Here is a 13,859-nt window from a genome sequence, read left to right as displayed (position 1 = left end):
TTGCTAGTGCAGTCTTAAATAAAACCTAACTCCAGCCCTTTTCTATACCTACAGCAGATATCGCAGACTTCTTTGTTATCCTTGCAACTAGAACGGTAACTTCTGCCGTCTATCACTCAGTTGAGAATAATCCGCCTGCATTTATCGCTAGCAAGATACTCTTCCACTGCTGCCTCCTATTGCAAGCTGCTGCTGTTACTGCTGCAGCATATAACAACTGATACGCTCAGCTGTCTGTTGCAACCCGCCCGCCTGCTCTCCTGCACGAATTGCTGGAGTCCTATTAGCATGTTAGCGTAGATCATAAGCTGTACGTCTGGGATGTTAATGCCTAGTCCTAGTGTGTTCGTCGCCACTATAACGCCCTCCGCTCTGTTGCTTTAACGCCACGCCTTAAGCTGCGCCGCCTTGCCCTCTGTTAAGTCGATATCGCTGAAGAATATAGCGCACCCTAGCGCTGACCCCAGACGCTCCACCTGCTTAATTGACGTAGCGTACACTACCGCCTTACCTCGCCTGCTGCTGGCCAGAAGCTTATTCACCTACTGTACTGCTACCTGGCATACCTTAGCCTCAACCGCGTTAAGTTCCTTCAGCTCTGCGTCATCTTCATCTTATTCTACGCCTCCGACGCCCTCCACACTAGGCCTCTCGCTCGCTATGACGACAGAATACTATATGTTCTTGCGCGTCGTCGCCGTTTAGAATATGCTAACCCTAGAAGCCTCCAGTCGCATTACGTGGAAGAAAGCTGCTTCATCCGTCAGCGCGAGCGTTACCATCAAGCATATCATCTGTACGCCAAACTTGCAGATCGCCTCTCCAAGCTCTCTGAGCTGCAGCTGGAAGCTCTGTGATCCTTCGAGCATAACATAGCACTTATCTATAACGACGCAGTCTAGCGCCTGCCTCCCTTCCAGCTGTGCGATAAAGTCTCTGAACCCCTTTATAACGGCCGACTTAGGTGTAACGAAGATGATAGACGCCACCTGGTTGTTCTTCCAGCTCTGCCATATATGCAAAGTGATCCCCGCCTTGACGTATCACCTATGCAGATCTATCTGGAGCGCCACCAGCAGCGTTATAACCACCATCACTCTATCTAGCGAGCAGAATGCTAGCAGCATGAACGACACGCTCTTGCCGCCGCCTATCCTTATCACCTGCACAATCGGCGTATGCCTGCTAGCGATAGCGAGCACTGCTTCTCTCTGGTTTCCCTGGAACCCTGCTGAGTTGTCCCCTATTATCTGCTGCAGCTGGCCCTCTAAGTCGATCCTCCTCAGTTTCTCAAACCGTTAGAGCCTCGCCTCTATCTGTGGCCTTTCGTACGCCTCTATCTTCTTCCTCTTGCAGCCTGTGGAACCCTATTTCAACTCTGAATCCTCAGCGCTGAAGCCTAGAAACCTATGCCACTAACGGCTGACCCTGCAGAACTGTTGCTGCCTCGCCGCGAGACTGCTGCTAAACTGCATAAGCTCTCGCGCGTAGATCATACCCACCAGCTGGATGCTATGTCCCGCCTGCAAGTCCCACAGGCTGTCCTCAACCTTATCTGTTCCCTCCTCTAATCCTAAGCCGCCTTCTTCTCCGCCCAGCCGGCCGAACGACTTGTTTAAGTAGCAGTTAGCAATGCTGATAGCGATATGCTGCTATATGCTCACGTTGACTTAACATCCCAGCAGTCTTATGCTGGTCTGCTATATAATCTGCTACGCTCTGTCTGTCGTCCATATTTGCTTATCCTTCCACGTCTAGTCGCCCACACTTATGCTCTTATCACCAGCCTCATCTGCATTTGTAATATAATTATTGCTATCCCTAATATCTATATTATTATCACTTTGCTCTTCTGATCCTGCTGCTGCGCTGCTTTCTTCTGAGTCCCTCTGCTGGGTGATATCATCCGCCTATATAAACGCACTATATGCGCTGGCCTTATTCATAATGCCCTGCACCTCCTGCCAGAACGGCAAGATAAGCCATAGATATTATACCATAAGCTTGCCAACCTCCCTCAGCAGATACTAGTGGATCCCTTTCGCCTGCCTGGTCGTCCTATACCCTTTATAGTACGCTGTAATAAAGCATAACATCTTGTTATGCACTAGTATGTTGCAGACGCCCCTGTTGACTGTGTTGACCGTCTGCAGACCGGCAAGCTTGCTCGCCTGCGCCAGCTGCCCGCTAAGCATATGCAGAAGCATCCACAGTCGCTCGCAGAGTCGTTCGAACGTCCTCCCAAACTCTTATACAGCTGACGGCTGGAATAGCTGGTCTGTCGTCCTGCGACTATTACCTATGCTGCTAAGTCCCCACCATTCTGCAGCAGCAGGTGACCACGCCAGCCGCATAAACAGCTATCTATCCCTAGCGGAGACCTAGCTGTTGCGGTCGTCAGCGAGAAATAAGTACCTAGGCTTTATCTCGCTATAGTCGTCTTTAATTGATAACTATAGGATGGCTGGTAGTTATAACCAGATATCGCTTTTGGGACTATCTGGCAAAGCTGAATCCTCTGTCGCTATCAGCCCTGCAAGCATCTCCTGCGTCTCCCAGACCAGCTTATACAGTACGTCTGACAGCTGCCCTATTATAAACCATACCTATCTATATAATATATAATCACCTAACTAGTCTATAACGCCAGCTGCTGCTATGTTATATTAGATATATATTCTATACGTCTGCATCTTCAGAATCTAGTTTATTAGTGTTAGCTCCACATCCTTATTACCTGTCGTCTACGTTATAAACCGCTATACCTTCGCCTGCATATACTGGAACAAACTCCACGCTGCATCCTCTGCTTCATCCTTCCCCAGAGACGTTTCCAGCTTAGCGACCTCATCACGACGCTTAGTATATACCTGATGGATCACCAGCATGCATGCTACCTTAACCACGGCTGAGTACTTTATCGTGTAGTCTGTGATCTGAACCCAGCTGCTATTCTCAGCAATACCTATCACCGCGAGAGCGCTGAGAAGAGCACTGCTGTAGTCTCCACCCTTCAGCTGGTGGTCCAGCATGCTGATAAGCATGTTGAGTGCTGCGCGTTCCAGCTTCTCCTGCGTTTGATCCTCCATACCTATGCTGGCTGCTTCCTCCATCTGCTCAAATAAGTCCCACGCTTCTGCCTATAACAGCGTTAGTTTATATAGTGGCTGCTTATCGTCATCTATTTCCTATATGCAGAACCAGATATACAGCAGATATAGCTACACACCTTTATATCTCGCCTATATGTCGTCCTCTATGCGGTTGTCAAACAGCCGCCTTAGCTTAACGTGCGCTTCTGTACGCTGCGCCTCAAACAGCACAGCCAGCCTGATGGTGTTAGGCGCAGACGTTGCTCAAGCCTGGTCCAGCATACGCTTAACTGTCGCCTATATCACCTGAAGCATAACCTCATCTTTATTGATAGGAGCTGTTATGTTGAAGAGTGCGCTGGCACTAAGCCCTTTTAAGTGCACCGCCCATCCCACACAGGCTAGCCATAGGCTGGGCTCTAACCTTTCGTTAGCGACGCAGATTAGCTTGTTGTGGCTGGTCTTCACACGTTCTGCTTAGACTTTCTGGAGATCTTAAACGCAGTCTATAGCCTGCCGGCCTAGGCTTCTGTTTAGAGCAGCTTGCAGAGACTTATGGGCTGTCTGTCCCCAGGCCACCTCAAACCATCTGCTTGCAGCCTAAGTTAAGAAAAACCGCTGGCATAGCACCCCTGTTATCCACAGCAAATCCCTAACTGTGGTGGCTTTCTTGCGAACATCACCCCCCTTCTGCTAATTATTCTCCTATCCATGTTCTGCCTGACAATGCTCCTGCATGTTTCGCACGCAGCGGCAAACATAACAGTATGCGTAGCAGCGTAAACCGTCTGTTTAGGGTGGTGCGATATAGGCAACTAGCTTAACCGTGGGGTCTGGGTATTAGAACGACTCTAAATCGGCCTGGCTGCAGATGATGCTTAGGATGTTGCCAACCAATCTAGCCACTTTTCCCCTAGCCTCAGCAGTGATTAACCGATAGTGGTTTTGCAGATATGCTGCAACTTTGTTTGCTACTACTGTATACTGATATAATATATATATCAGAATAGAATACTGCATATTATGGATAAATAGCTCTATGTTTAGCTATACAGATAGCTTGCTTTGGTCTGCTACTATTAAATAATTCCTCCTGTCCTCTTTTTATAACCTCACCTTCCTGCCCCTTAATTCCACATACTTTCTCCTTGATCTACTTTCAACCCTGCCTGCGTTCTATCAGTCGGTTAGGCTCTCTGGCCTGGCTGAATTCCCTGTTATATGATTAGCTACTTAATATAGGGTTTAGGACCACATCACAAAAACATCTACTACCCTATTCACTGATTTCTAGACTTATATTATTAACTATCACACTGGGAACTAGATGGTTAGAATCGCCTTCATTCAAGCTTTAATTGCATCCGACTTTCATGTATTTTACTACTGGAAAGCTCAACAGCTTCTATACTGCTAGAAAACAACAGCTTCTACTCCCTGTCTGCATGGACCCACTTAATTTTTGGTGAGGGATTCAACGGCTTCAAGTAGAAGCTGTCGTTGCCTATATGTTAGGCTGAGTGATATTTGCGTTATTTATGGCAAGATGTCCATAGAAATTCGGTATAGTGGTGACGTTGTACTTAGATAAGACAACTGCCTGAATTACGTTGAAGCCTTTGGCAGCGCGGTCCGAAAGATAGATGTCAACATCAGTTTTATTCAGTTTATAGAAGAGTTCCCAGTTTGTATCTGCAATCCAGAAAAATGGCCGACCAGTCTTGGTCTCGTATAAATACTATCGGTCGGGGGAAGCTAAGTGTTACGACCTGTAAACAAGGATAACAGTTGAACGACCTACTTAGGCATTAGGCGGCTAGAACAGGATATTTGTACCGCAGGATCATAGGAATAACAGGGACTCACTTAGAACGGAAGAACTATAGTATAAGTTATATGACGATAAGATAAGAAAACGATCAGTAGAGTATAGGAGGGAACGCTCAATGATCAGTTGGTCTTGCTAACTGATTGCAATCACCTTACGCACTTAGGTGATCACTCTGGGATAGATAAAGAACACTATTTGGAACTTATATATAGTATGACCCTGAGCCTAGCTTATGGTCAGACTTCTATAGCTCTTCAGCAATCAACTTAGTATTCATCCTCACAGATACTCTCAGCTTACCTTCACTGCGAATTACTTATTAAGTCTAAGACTGATCACCTTAGCCTCTGAAGACCTGATCTACTATCAGCCTACGACCTACAACCTAGACCACAACCCTAGTGTACTGTTAGAACGTATTAATCCCCAGCTTCTGTTAGCAGACCCTACTGTCGGATAGCTGACCGTAACACTGAGATCGTTACGTTGGCTCATGGCACGTCAGAGATCGCAGGCAAGGCGAGGGCCAGGAAAGCACAACCAAACATTTGACTGGGCTTACTCGGCCTGATATGCAATCCAGCTCAACATTAGGATGGATCAATATGTAGCGTCTCATTGCCGGTGGGAGTGCAGAGTTCCTGATGAGGAATTGTTACGCGCCTCTGTTTGCTAGGGATTTCAAGGAAAGCTACCAATATGCGGAGAGTTGGGGAAACACGGATGAACAACGTCCTGAACTTGGATCCCAGTCCTATGAAAGGTTGGAGCGCACAAAGATGGCATTGCGGGCGTCATTTCTGGGGATACCTGCCAGCAAATAGGTTGCCATCATGGTGCATATAGTGTGCTGTAGTTAGGGGCTCGTAAATGCCATGCCGCTGGTCAACAACGCCCTTAACTCATTGCACAAAGATCAGTCACATCCTCACTGTTGTTGCAATACTTTCCCATTGGGCCCACATATCGAGCACTCCAACCTAACTTCAATTACAGCACATCTAGAATACCACAGGAACAAATGGCTTTTCGTTAGTGCATCATCATCGCAAGATTAGGTACAGTACTGTCGATACCGACGTCTTGGGGTTAGATCAATTAAGTACAACCAACACACAGTTGCGCTAGACAGAAACGGATCTGCGCCACCAAACCGGCCGTGGCGACTCAATCGCGTCCTCCAACGCGAGAGGGGAATGAAGGAGCTCAGATGTAATTAATGATAATCACAGCCATCAACGGCATGCATGTCTATTTTCCCATACCACAGAGGAGAAAACAAAGTCGACGGAAGCAGCGATGATTTCGCACAATGAGCACGGGTCGCAGTGCCAGTCACCAGCTAGGGCTAGCGTGGAGATACGTCGAGACATCAGACAATTGCAAGCAATCAAGCTAGCATTTCAAACCCAAAACGAACGCTAAGCTGTAGGCTATCTACTAGCCACTTGCGTAAGAGACATTGCAGCTAAATACAAGTTCGTGACTTGGCGAATTTTAGTTTCTGCGCATCATAGACAATCATGACATATCCCCAGAAACCTGTCGACGCAATGCAATGGACGCGTCGGAATGCCTTTGTTCGCAAGCAGCAACCACAGAAATAGCCAGTTACGTTAATAAGTCGCTACAATCCAGTTGCTGTTACATCGAGTCCCATCCTCACTTCCTTCATCGACCAGACTCAAGAACCATTATTTATCTCAGAATTAATCTATTTATACCTTCTGTTAACGAAACACATCGTGCGTAGGAGAAAATGGTCAACCCTATCATCACCACGCTCTTCTCTCTGGTGGGAATTACAGCAGCAGCCGTCTCAACTGACAACACCTGTGGAGGCACCAAAGGGCTGACATGTCCCGGTTCATTGTGTTGCAGTCAATACAACTGGTGGTAGGTATTGCAAATACTCTGCGCTAGACGAGCCTTCACAGAAGAGCGACTGACGCCGTCGACAGTGGAGTCAGCGATGACCATTGTGGGGCCGGGTGCCAGTCCAAGTTTGGCAGATGCACGACAACATCGTCTTCTTCGACAAAGATTTCTCCAGATGGGACATGCGGAGGCATCAACGCGTACACCTGCACAGGAGGATCGTTTGGCAACTGCTGCAGTCAGTGGGGATACTGTGGTAACTCAGACGACCACTGCCTCAACGGCTGCCAGTCCAAGTTCGGAGGTTGCAGCTCGATCACCGTCGGTGGGAAATCAGTAAGCCAGGATGGAACTTGCGGTGGGACTGCGGGGTTCACCTGCCAAGGAAGCAGCTTTGGCGACTGCTGCAGCCAGTGGGGATACTGCGGCTCGTCAAGCGACCATTGTGCTGCTGGCTGCCAAAGCTCCTTCGGAACCTGTTCTGGGTCAAGTGGTGGTGGCGCCACTACTTCCGCTGCGAAACCTGCGTCAACGGGCAGCAAAACAAGCCCAGATAACAGCTGCGGTGGCTCAAACGGATATACTTGTCCATCGGGAACGTGTTGGTGAGTTCATGGAACACGGCTGCTCATGGTCCAGTAGCAGGGTGACTGACTTCTGTTCTTTTCAGCTCAAAGAACGGATATTGTGGCACATCAAACGACTTTTGCGGGTTTGGGTGCCAGACATCGTTCTCTCCCGGAACTTGCTCGGCCTGCCCTGCACCAGCATGTGCCGGCACGGCATCAAGCAGCCCGACGTGCTCCAGTAACAACAATTATTGTTTGACATCGAGCTCCAAGAAATTCCAAATCTACTGTGGCAGGCTGGCCTCCGGAGATTATCTTGGGTACGTTGATGCCACTAGCTTGGGCGATTGCATTTCAAAATGTGCCGCAAACGCAGCTTGCGTTGCTGCATCATTCTACCAGGGCAGTTCCACATCTTGCAGCTTGTTCAGCACTTATCAAGGGCCTGCTTCTGGCAACTCTGCTGGCGGTTCCCAGAACCACGCCTACGTCCGACCATCCGGCTGTAAATAGAAGTGCACCGCCACCAGAATGAATTGACAGCGTTTTTATTTCTTATCTCAATATCGCGGCCGCAATTTTGTTTTGACCGCTCGTCCCTCAATACCACATATTTCTAGCGCTCTTTGGCGAAAATGCGCTGCGTGTTTTCCGGGATTAATACGCGTTGTTCCACACGACCGCCGCCCCACATGCACGCAGATAATGCTGCAAAGCGAAACAAAGCAAAACAGCGATGATTCGACGTCATGGGCGTCTTAAAAAAGTACTCTACATCCTACATGTTGCTGCGCTTCAAACTTCCCGAACCAGAAGGCATGGAACAAAAGAGCCTCCCCGGCTCCGACGTTCGGTGCGGGGGCTAGTCAAAACCCGACGGTTCGACATCGTGGGTAGCGGGGCTAATCTGTTCCGTTGGATCGTTTAATGAAGATGAACAATGTCAGTCACTGAACCCTTCTCCAACACGCAGTGCATTGGGGGTGTTTTTTCAGCGACATCGGGGATTTCGGGGTTCTGCCCGGACTGCTATGCGTGCGAATTGGATCATTGCTCACAGGTGCATAGCATCACTTGATCATGCCACAAAAAGAAATGATTGTCCCCCCGAACCGTTGCGGACTCTTGTTCGGTGGAGCGAATGAACGCCATGCCCCGCCCCCGCTGCAGGCTTCGGAAAATGCCCCGGCCTTCACCCGACCTTTGCCGTTTCTCATTGCCCGTGAGCCGATCACACATCATCTCTTCGTCCCCCAGAATTGAGAAATTTGCACTCCAACAGAAAGACAAATTACTGGCTTCCCATTCCAACAGTGCAAGTAGCTGTCACAATGTCCAGCATTCCGGGCCGCCTCGGGCGGTACAACGTTGCCAACAGGCTTTACAAGGCCTCGTTACTCAACACTGTGTGTTTGGTCGCCGGTGTTTCAATCTTCTTTTTTGGCTATGACCAAGGACTGATGGGAGGAGTCAACACCGCGCGGGATTATGCTGAGCTCATGGGTTTCGGCCATTGGGACGAAGACGAACAAATTGTCGTGGTAGACAAGCCGTTGCTACAAGGTGGAATTGTGAGTTCTCAACCATATTGCCATGTTGCAATGTCTCATTCAGCGCCAGGTTGCCGTGTATTACCTCCCCGGAACACTTGTAGGCTGCCTCATTGGTGGCTGGTTTGGCGATCGCTACGGAAGGCTCAAAACTATCGGAGTCGCTTGCATTTGGTCCATTCTTACGGCTGCCCTGCAGTCAGCTGCTCAAAATGCGAACTGGATGTTTTGTGGTAAGGACTCGCCGTTCTCTCTTCACATTGGCATCACCATTGTTGATAAAGACCACAGCTCGAGTCCTAAACGGCATCGGCACGGGCATGCTAAACGCTATCACGCCTGTCTGGGCAACTGAAATCGCCTCCCATACTTCACGAGGCATGTTCGTGGCTATGGAATTCACGCTGAACATTTTCGGTGTAGTTGTTGCATACTGGCTGCAATTGTGGGTTTTACAGACACAAGGACAGTCAACTGAACTAACAGTTCTTCAGCGGCACATCAAAGTACAAAGACCCTACGTCTTCTTTCATCTGGAGATTCCCGATTGCGTTTCAGATTGTCCCTTTGGTTGCTCTATTTCTCATGATATGGTTCATGCCCGAGTCGCCACGATGGCTCGTGAAAGTGGGGCGTGAGGAAGAGGCCCGTTTTATTCTTGGGAGACTCCGTGGTAATGAAGGTGAAGACGGTGAGCTCGCCGAGGCCGAACTTCAGGATATCATCAACATCAAAGCTTTGGAACATGATACTGCCAAGCAGCAGAGCTATATTGCGATGTTCTTTGGCTGGGGCTCCGGAAAGTTGCACACGGCTCGTCGCGTGCAGCTTGTGGTTTGGCTGCAGATTCTTCAGGAGTGGGTTGGCATTGCCGGCATCACAATCTATGGGCCTACGATCTTTACCATTGCCGGTATAAGCTCTGAACAGCGCCTTTGGGTTAGTGGTGTCAACAACATTACTTATATGGTATGTGAACAATCTGTTCATTTCCTGTTCGTTTTGTTTCAACTGACTAATCGATGGTAGTTCGCGACGCTGATTTGTGTATTCACTCTTGATCGCATTGGTCGGCGATGGACTTTGTACTGGGGCGCAGCCGGGCAAGGAATATGCATGTTTTGTGCTGGCGGATTAGCTCGCGCAACGTTGAACGCCGACCCAGGGAATCGTTCTGGGCTCGGTGGCGCTGCAACGTTCTTCGTCTTCTTATACACTGCCATTTTCGGTGCAACATGGTCAGTCAAACCCGCATCTTATTTGAGTTGTCCATACTTACATTCACCTCTTGAAGGCTTACTGTTCCTTGGCTCTATCCGGCCGAAATATTCCCGCTTCAAGTCCGCGCTAAGGGTAATGCTTGGGGTGTTGTTGGGTGGTCTATCGGAAATGGTTGGACGGTTAGCATCCTCAAGAAACACTACTCACCTTGTCTACTTATTGACGATCAACCTAGGTACTGCTTCTTCCAACGATCTTTGAGAAACTTAACGAGAAAACCCTCTACCTCTTCGGCGCCGTTAATGTTCTCTGCATCGTTATCGTTTGGGCACTATATCCAGAGTCCAACCAGCGCACTTTGGAGGAGATGGATCTCGTTTTTGCCAGCGACAGCATCTGGAACTGGGACGCAGAGAAGAAATTTGCTGAGCTCAAGGCTGAGAATCCGGCCTTGGTTCGTGCAGCGAAGAAAGGTCACCCGATCGATCACACGGAGGCGGGTGTTGTGTCATCCTCTCCAGAGACGCCCGACAAAGTCATTTGATGTGGCCTGCATGGGATGTGCATGCATGAGACTAGTTTGCTCTTGCGTTATATACTACGATACAATAGCTTTAGGAAGCTGCTCATTAAATATGCTATTCATGTATCTTGCCAACTCACGATCAACAACTCTCCCACCCCGAGATGTATTGAAGTAGGTAGCGCGTAACAGTAGTTCCGAGTCCGCGTTTGTCTCAACTTTCAGCACACAAGCCCATGATAAATGTCAGGGTTGTCGGTCCGAAAATATCAACCTCACTGACACAAGGATCATCACAGTTTGCATCTCAATACAATACATCGCCTATCAGGGTTGGGACGATAACCTGAGTCTACCGGGCGGTTATGGGAATCCAACCTGGCGTTTCGGCCCCACAAATCATACGCTGCACCGTCCGGTGTCCGGCGAGTAACATATCCTTCAAGCCTGCCAGCCTCCACTGGAGTTGACACTACGGCTCAATTTGCCTGCTTGGATCGGTATATATGAAACAGCTCAAAAATTGGGTACTTACCTCATATAGTTTCAGCTACAACACGCCCCAGCACTTCCACAACATTGATGTAAAATGACTGGACAGTTCGGTCTTGGCCATTCTCAATGTTTTCTCCCAAGCATGTGAGCGTCGCGTTTGAATACTGTGAGCCCATCAAGTGCGCAACCCAATCATGTACCTTACTGACCAATGCTTTCTGGAATGTTTCGGATCCCATACCATCTTTATACATTTTCCATATCGGGCGCCACATCGCAAGCTCAGCCAGTTTGACACCCAAGCTATAGATATTGAATGCTCCCTGATATCCCTCGCCAGGCGTTCCTTGCGCTTTTGGATGTCTATAAAAATTGAACCTGGCGCTTTTTTCAGGCTTCTCTGATGATTCATCAACGCTGTCGGGCCTGGAAGACTCAAAGCCTACGATGTAAGGTCGAGACCAAATAGGCCGCCCACTGGCTGAGATAGGAAACAACACGTTGTGACTTCGTATGCTTTTATGAAGCCACGACACTCCGTGAATGACCGAAAGCGACAGTGCAAGTGCATAAGCAGCAATATATCGATCTTCCAATGTCGGCAGGTTTTTTGGACTTGGCGTGTCCAGTAGCGCTTTCAGGGAAAGCATCTGGGCTTCGATCGAAGACGAAGTGCTCTTGGGGGGGTAAACGGAATACGAATCCGTATGCGTTCCGTTGCGGGTCATCAAAGAATCCAAGGCTCTTCATCGTTAGAAGTTCCACTGGCTTGGTTTCGGAGTTGAGAAGAAGAGAGATGTTGAGAATTCTGCCAGTGAGAGCGATGCCTTTCTGGCCCTGCCAGCTAGCGTCGTATGTTTTCCATTCGATGATGACGGACTCCATCCCATCGCGAATTCCAAAGCTTCGCAAGCTAGCTGATATATCATCATTTCGCTTGACTTGAATCCGCGACCCCTTGATGGCAAGGTTCTTTATTCATCATTGGTGCATGAAATTGCGGATACGGTTGTTGAGGTCTTCTTCGAGCTCAGTATTGAGATTCCAAAAACTGATAGCCTTTTGCAGTATCGAGGATTCAAGAATGGATGTAGGGCCTGCGAGTTGTAAGTTTGAAGTTTCAGTGCTTGAAAACGTTTCCGCGGTTCCCATGTCGTCGGTAATATCCTCGATGGAAAGGATGACTTGCGATGCCTCAGTGTTCGGGATTCGGGGTGGAAGGAGTCGGTAAAGACCACCCAGCAGAGATTCAAGTTGGTCCAAAGTCTTCTGGCTGTCTAAGGCTTTGCTGCTTGCCCATACCATTCGATTCGCAGTAGCAATCATTCCTGTTTTCATCTTCTCATTCTGTGATGTAGCATGCAGGAGGGGTTCGAGATCCTACAGCAAGGAGTGAGTCGCGTTCAACGTCTCGATGATTGCAAGCTCGTGAAGTTTAACCAAACTTTGCCTCCTGGCATTTTGGGTCTGGCGTGGAGTGACTGGAAATATGAGCCAGTCCCGCTGCCACTGTTCCAAGAGGGCATGTTGCAATAGGAGTTTTGCGCGAAGGATGTTCAAATGGCTGTCGAGACCGCGCATAGCTCGCCACATCCCGTATAGCTTATTGCAAGATGACAGAACATCGAGAATACCGCTGAAGGCCCCAATACCGAGGCCCGCAACGCCAATCTGGAATTCAGTGGACATTGTGAGGAGTATTGTGCTTGAGGGAAAATGTGATTTCCTCAAAGATTGTTGCGCGTCCGTATATGCACAAGTTGCCGGGGGGGGGGGGGGGGGGGGGGGGGTTTCATCCTTCGCTTGGCCTATCGGATCATGTTTTCTTCAATCACAGAGATCATATGACGTGTTTGTGTTCAGCTCGGGTGGTGCGGAGCCAGGAGCTGAAAACCACCTGCAGGCTGCCGTTCCCCAGCTGCACTTTAAGAACCGCTGTCATTTTCCGGTGCTCAGCCAAGCACTCTGGCCAAACAAAGTATTGCAGACTACGAAGTATGGACTTTTCCCAGAGTGGTCTTCCGACATTTCGGCAGAAAGCACCCGTTCCAAGCCCCATAAGTGACTCGATCGTCGGGAGCAATGCCGACAATATTGGTGGAAGCTCGAGATGCCCTCACTTTGCCGGATTTCTGAGTGTTTGCCTCAGTGGAGAGACACCGATCTGGGCCTACACCCATTCATCACCAATCTTCTCCCTACATTTGAAGATGTAACAATCGGTGGCGGGTCTTTCGATGTCAGAAAAGTCAAAACTTCATCATTCTTGAGCGGCCTGGGGGAGGGCATTCTTAAAGGGCGGGAGTTCGTCATTGTCAAGCATCCCAAAGCCAGCTTCGCAACAGCACAAGGCGACAGCGGTGCATTCGCGGACGCGGCCACTGAGCAGCAGATTCTACGCCACCCGCCTTTGAAAGGACACGACAATATCATTGAACTGTTGGCTGTCATTTATCATGACACTGGGGAGCCCTTGCCCGGCGTACCACGCATAATGCCCGCTCTGGTCCTTGAATATGCAGAGCACGGAAGCCTGAAAACATTCCAGGAACAGGGCGGCGGTTCATCATTTGTTGACCAAATTCAAATTGCTATCGACACTGCTCAAGGCCTCAAGGCGCTGCATGATTGCGGTATTATTCACGGCGACGTGAAGCCTTCCAACCTTCTGGTCTGCAGGCATGAAACCAGGAGCTTCAT

At 49.1% G+C, this 13,859-nt stretch overlaps 3 protein-coding genes across 3 annotated transcripts; 2 read left to right on the top strand and 1 right to left on the bottom strand.

The window, feature by feature from the left end:
* Nucleotides 1-2,666: 2,666 nt before the first annotated feature.
* On the bottom strand, nt 2,667-3,113 carry CGCA056_v009007 (uncharacterized protein; the record flags this gene model as incomplete). The annotated part of the gene is made up of 2 exons (XM_037324254.1): nt 2,667-2,702; nt 2,766-3,113. The coding sequence occupies 2 exons, from the start codon at nt 3,111-3,113 to the stop codon at nt 2,667-2,669; spliced, it is 384 nt and encodes a 127-aa protein (XP_037178094.1).
* A 3,569-nt stretch (nt 3,114-6,682) lies between these two features.
* Nucleotides 6,683-7,612, top strand: LECC (Lectin-C; the record flags this gene model as incomplete). The annotated part of the gene is made up of 4 exons (XM_037324253.1): nt 6,683-6,819; nt 6,885-7,137; nt 7,362-7,406; nt 7,472-7,612. 4 exons carry the CDS (start codon nt 6,683-6,685, stop codon nt 7,610-7,612), a joined length of 576 nt encoding a protein of 191 aa, XP_037178093.1.
* Nucleotides 7,613-8,701: 1,089 nt separating this feature from the next.
* CGCA056_v009005 (Sugar transporter STL1) lies at nt 8,702-10,685 on the top strand (the record flags this gene model as incomplete). Its single annotated transcript, XM_037324252.1, has 7 exons — nt 8,702-8,941; nt 8,991-9,153; nt 9,212-9,365; nt 9,415-9,889; nt 9,950-10,158; nt 10,215-10,320; nt 10,377-10,685. The coding sequence occupies 7 exons, from the start codon at nt 8,702-8,704 to the stop codon at nt 10,683-10,685; spliced, it is 1,656 nt and encodes a 551-aa protein (XP_037178092.1).
* Between the last annotated feature and the right edge of the window lie 3,174 nt (nt 10,686-13,859).

The sequence above is a fragment of the Colletotrichum aenigma genome (assembly GCF_013390185.1).
Source record: "Colletotrichum aenigma strain Cg56 chromosome Unknown KSG_Cg56_contig05, whole genome shotgun sequence".
NCBI classification, from domain to species: Eukaryota; Fungi; Ascomycota; class Sordariomycetes; order Glomerellales; family Glomerellaceae; genus Colletotrichum; species Colletotrichum aenigma.
The sequence above is the reverse complement of the archived record's forward strand: the minus strand, read 5'-3'. Positions and strand labels throughout refer to the sequence as shown.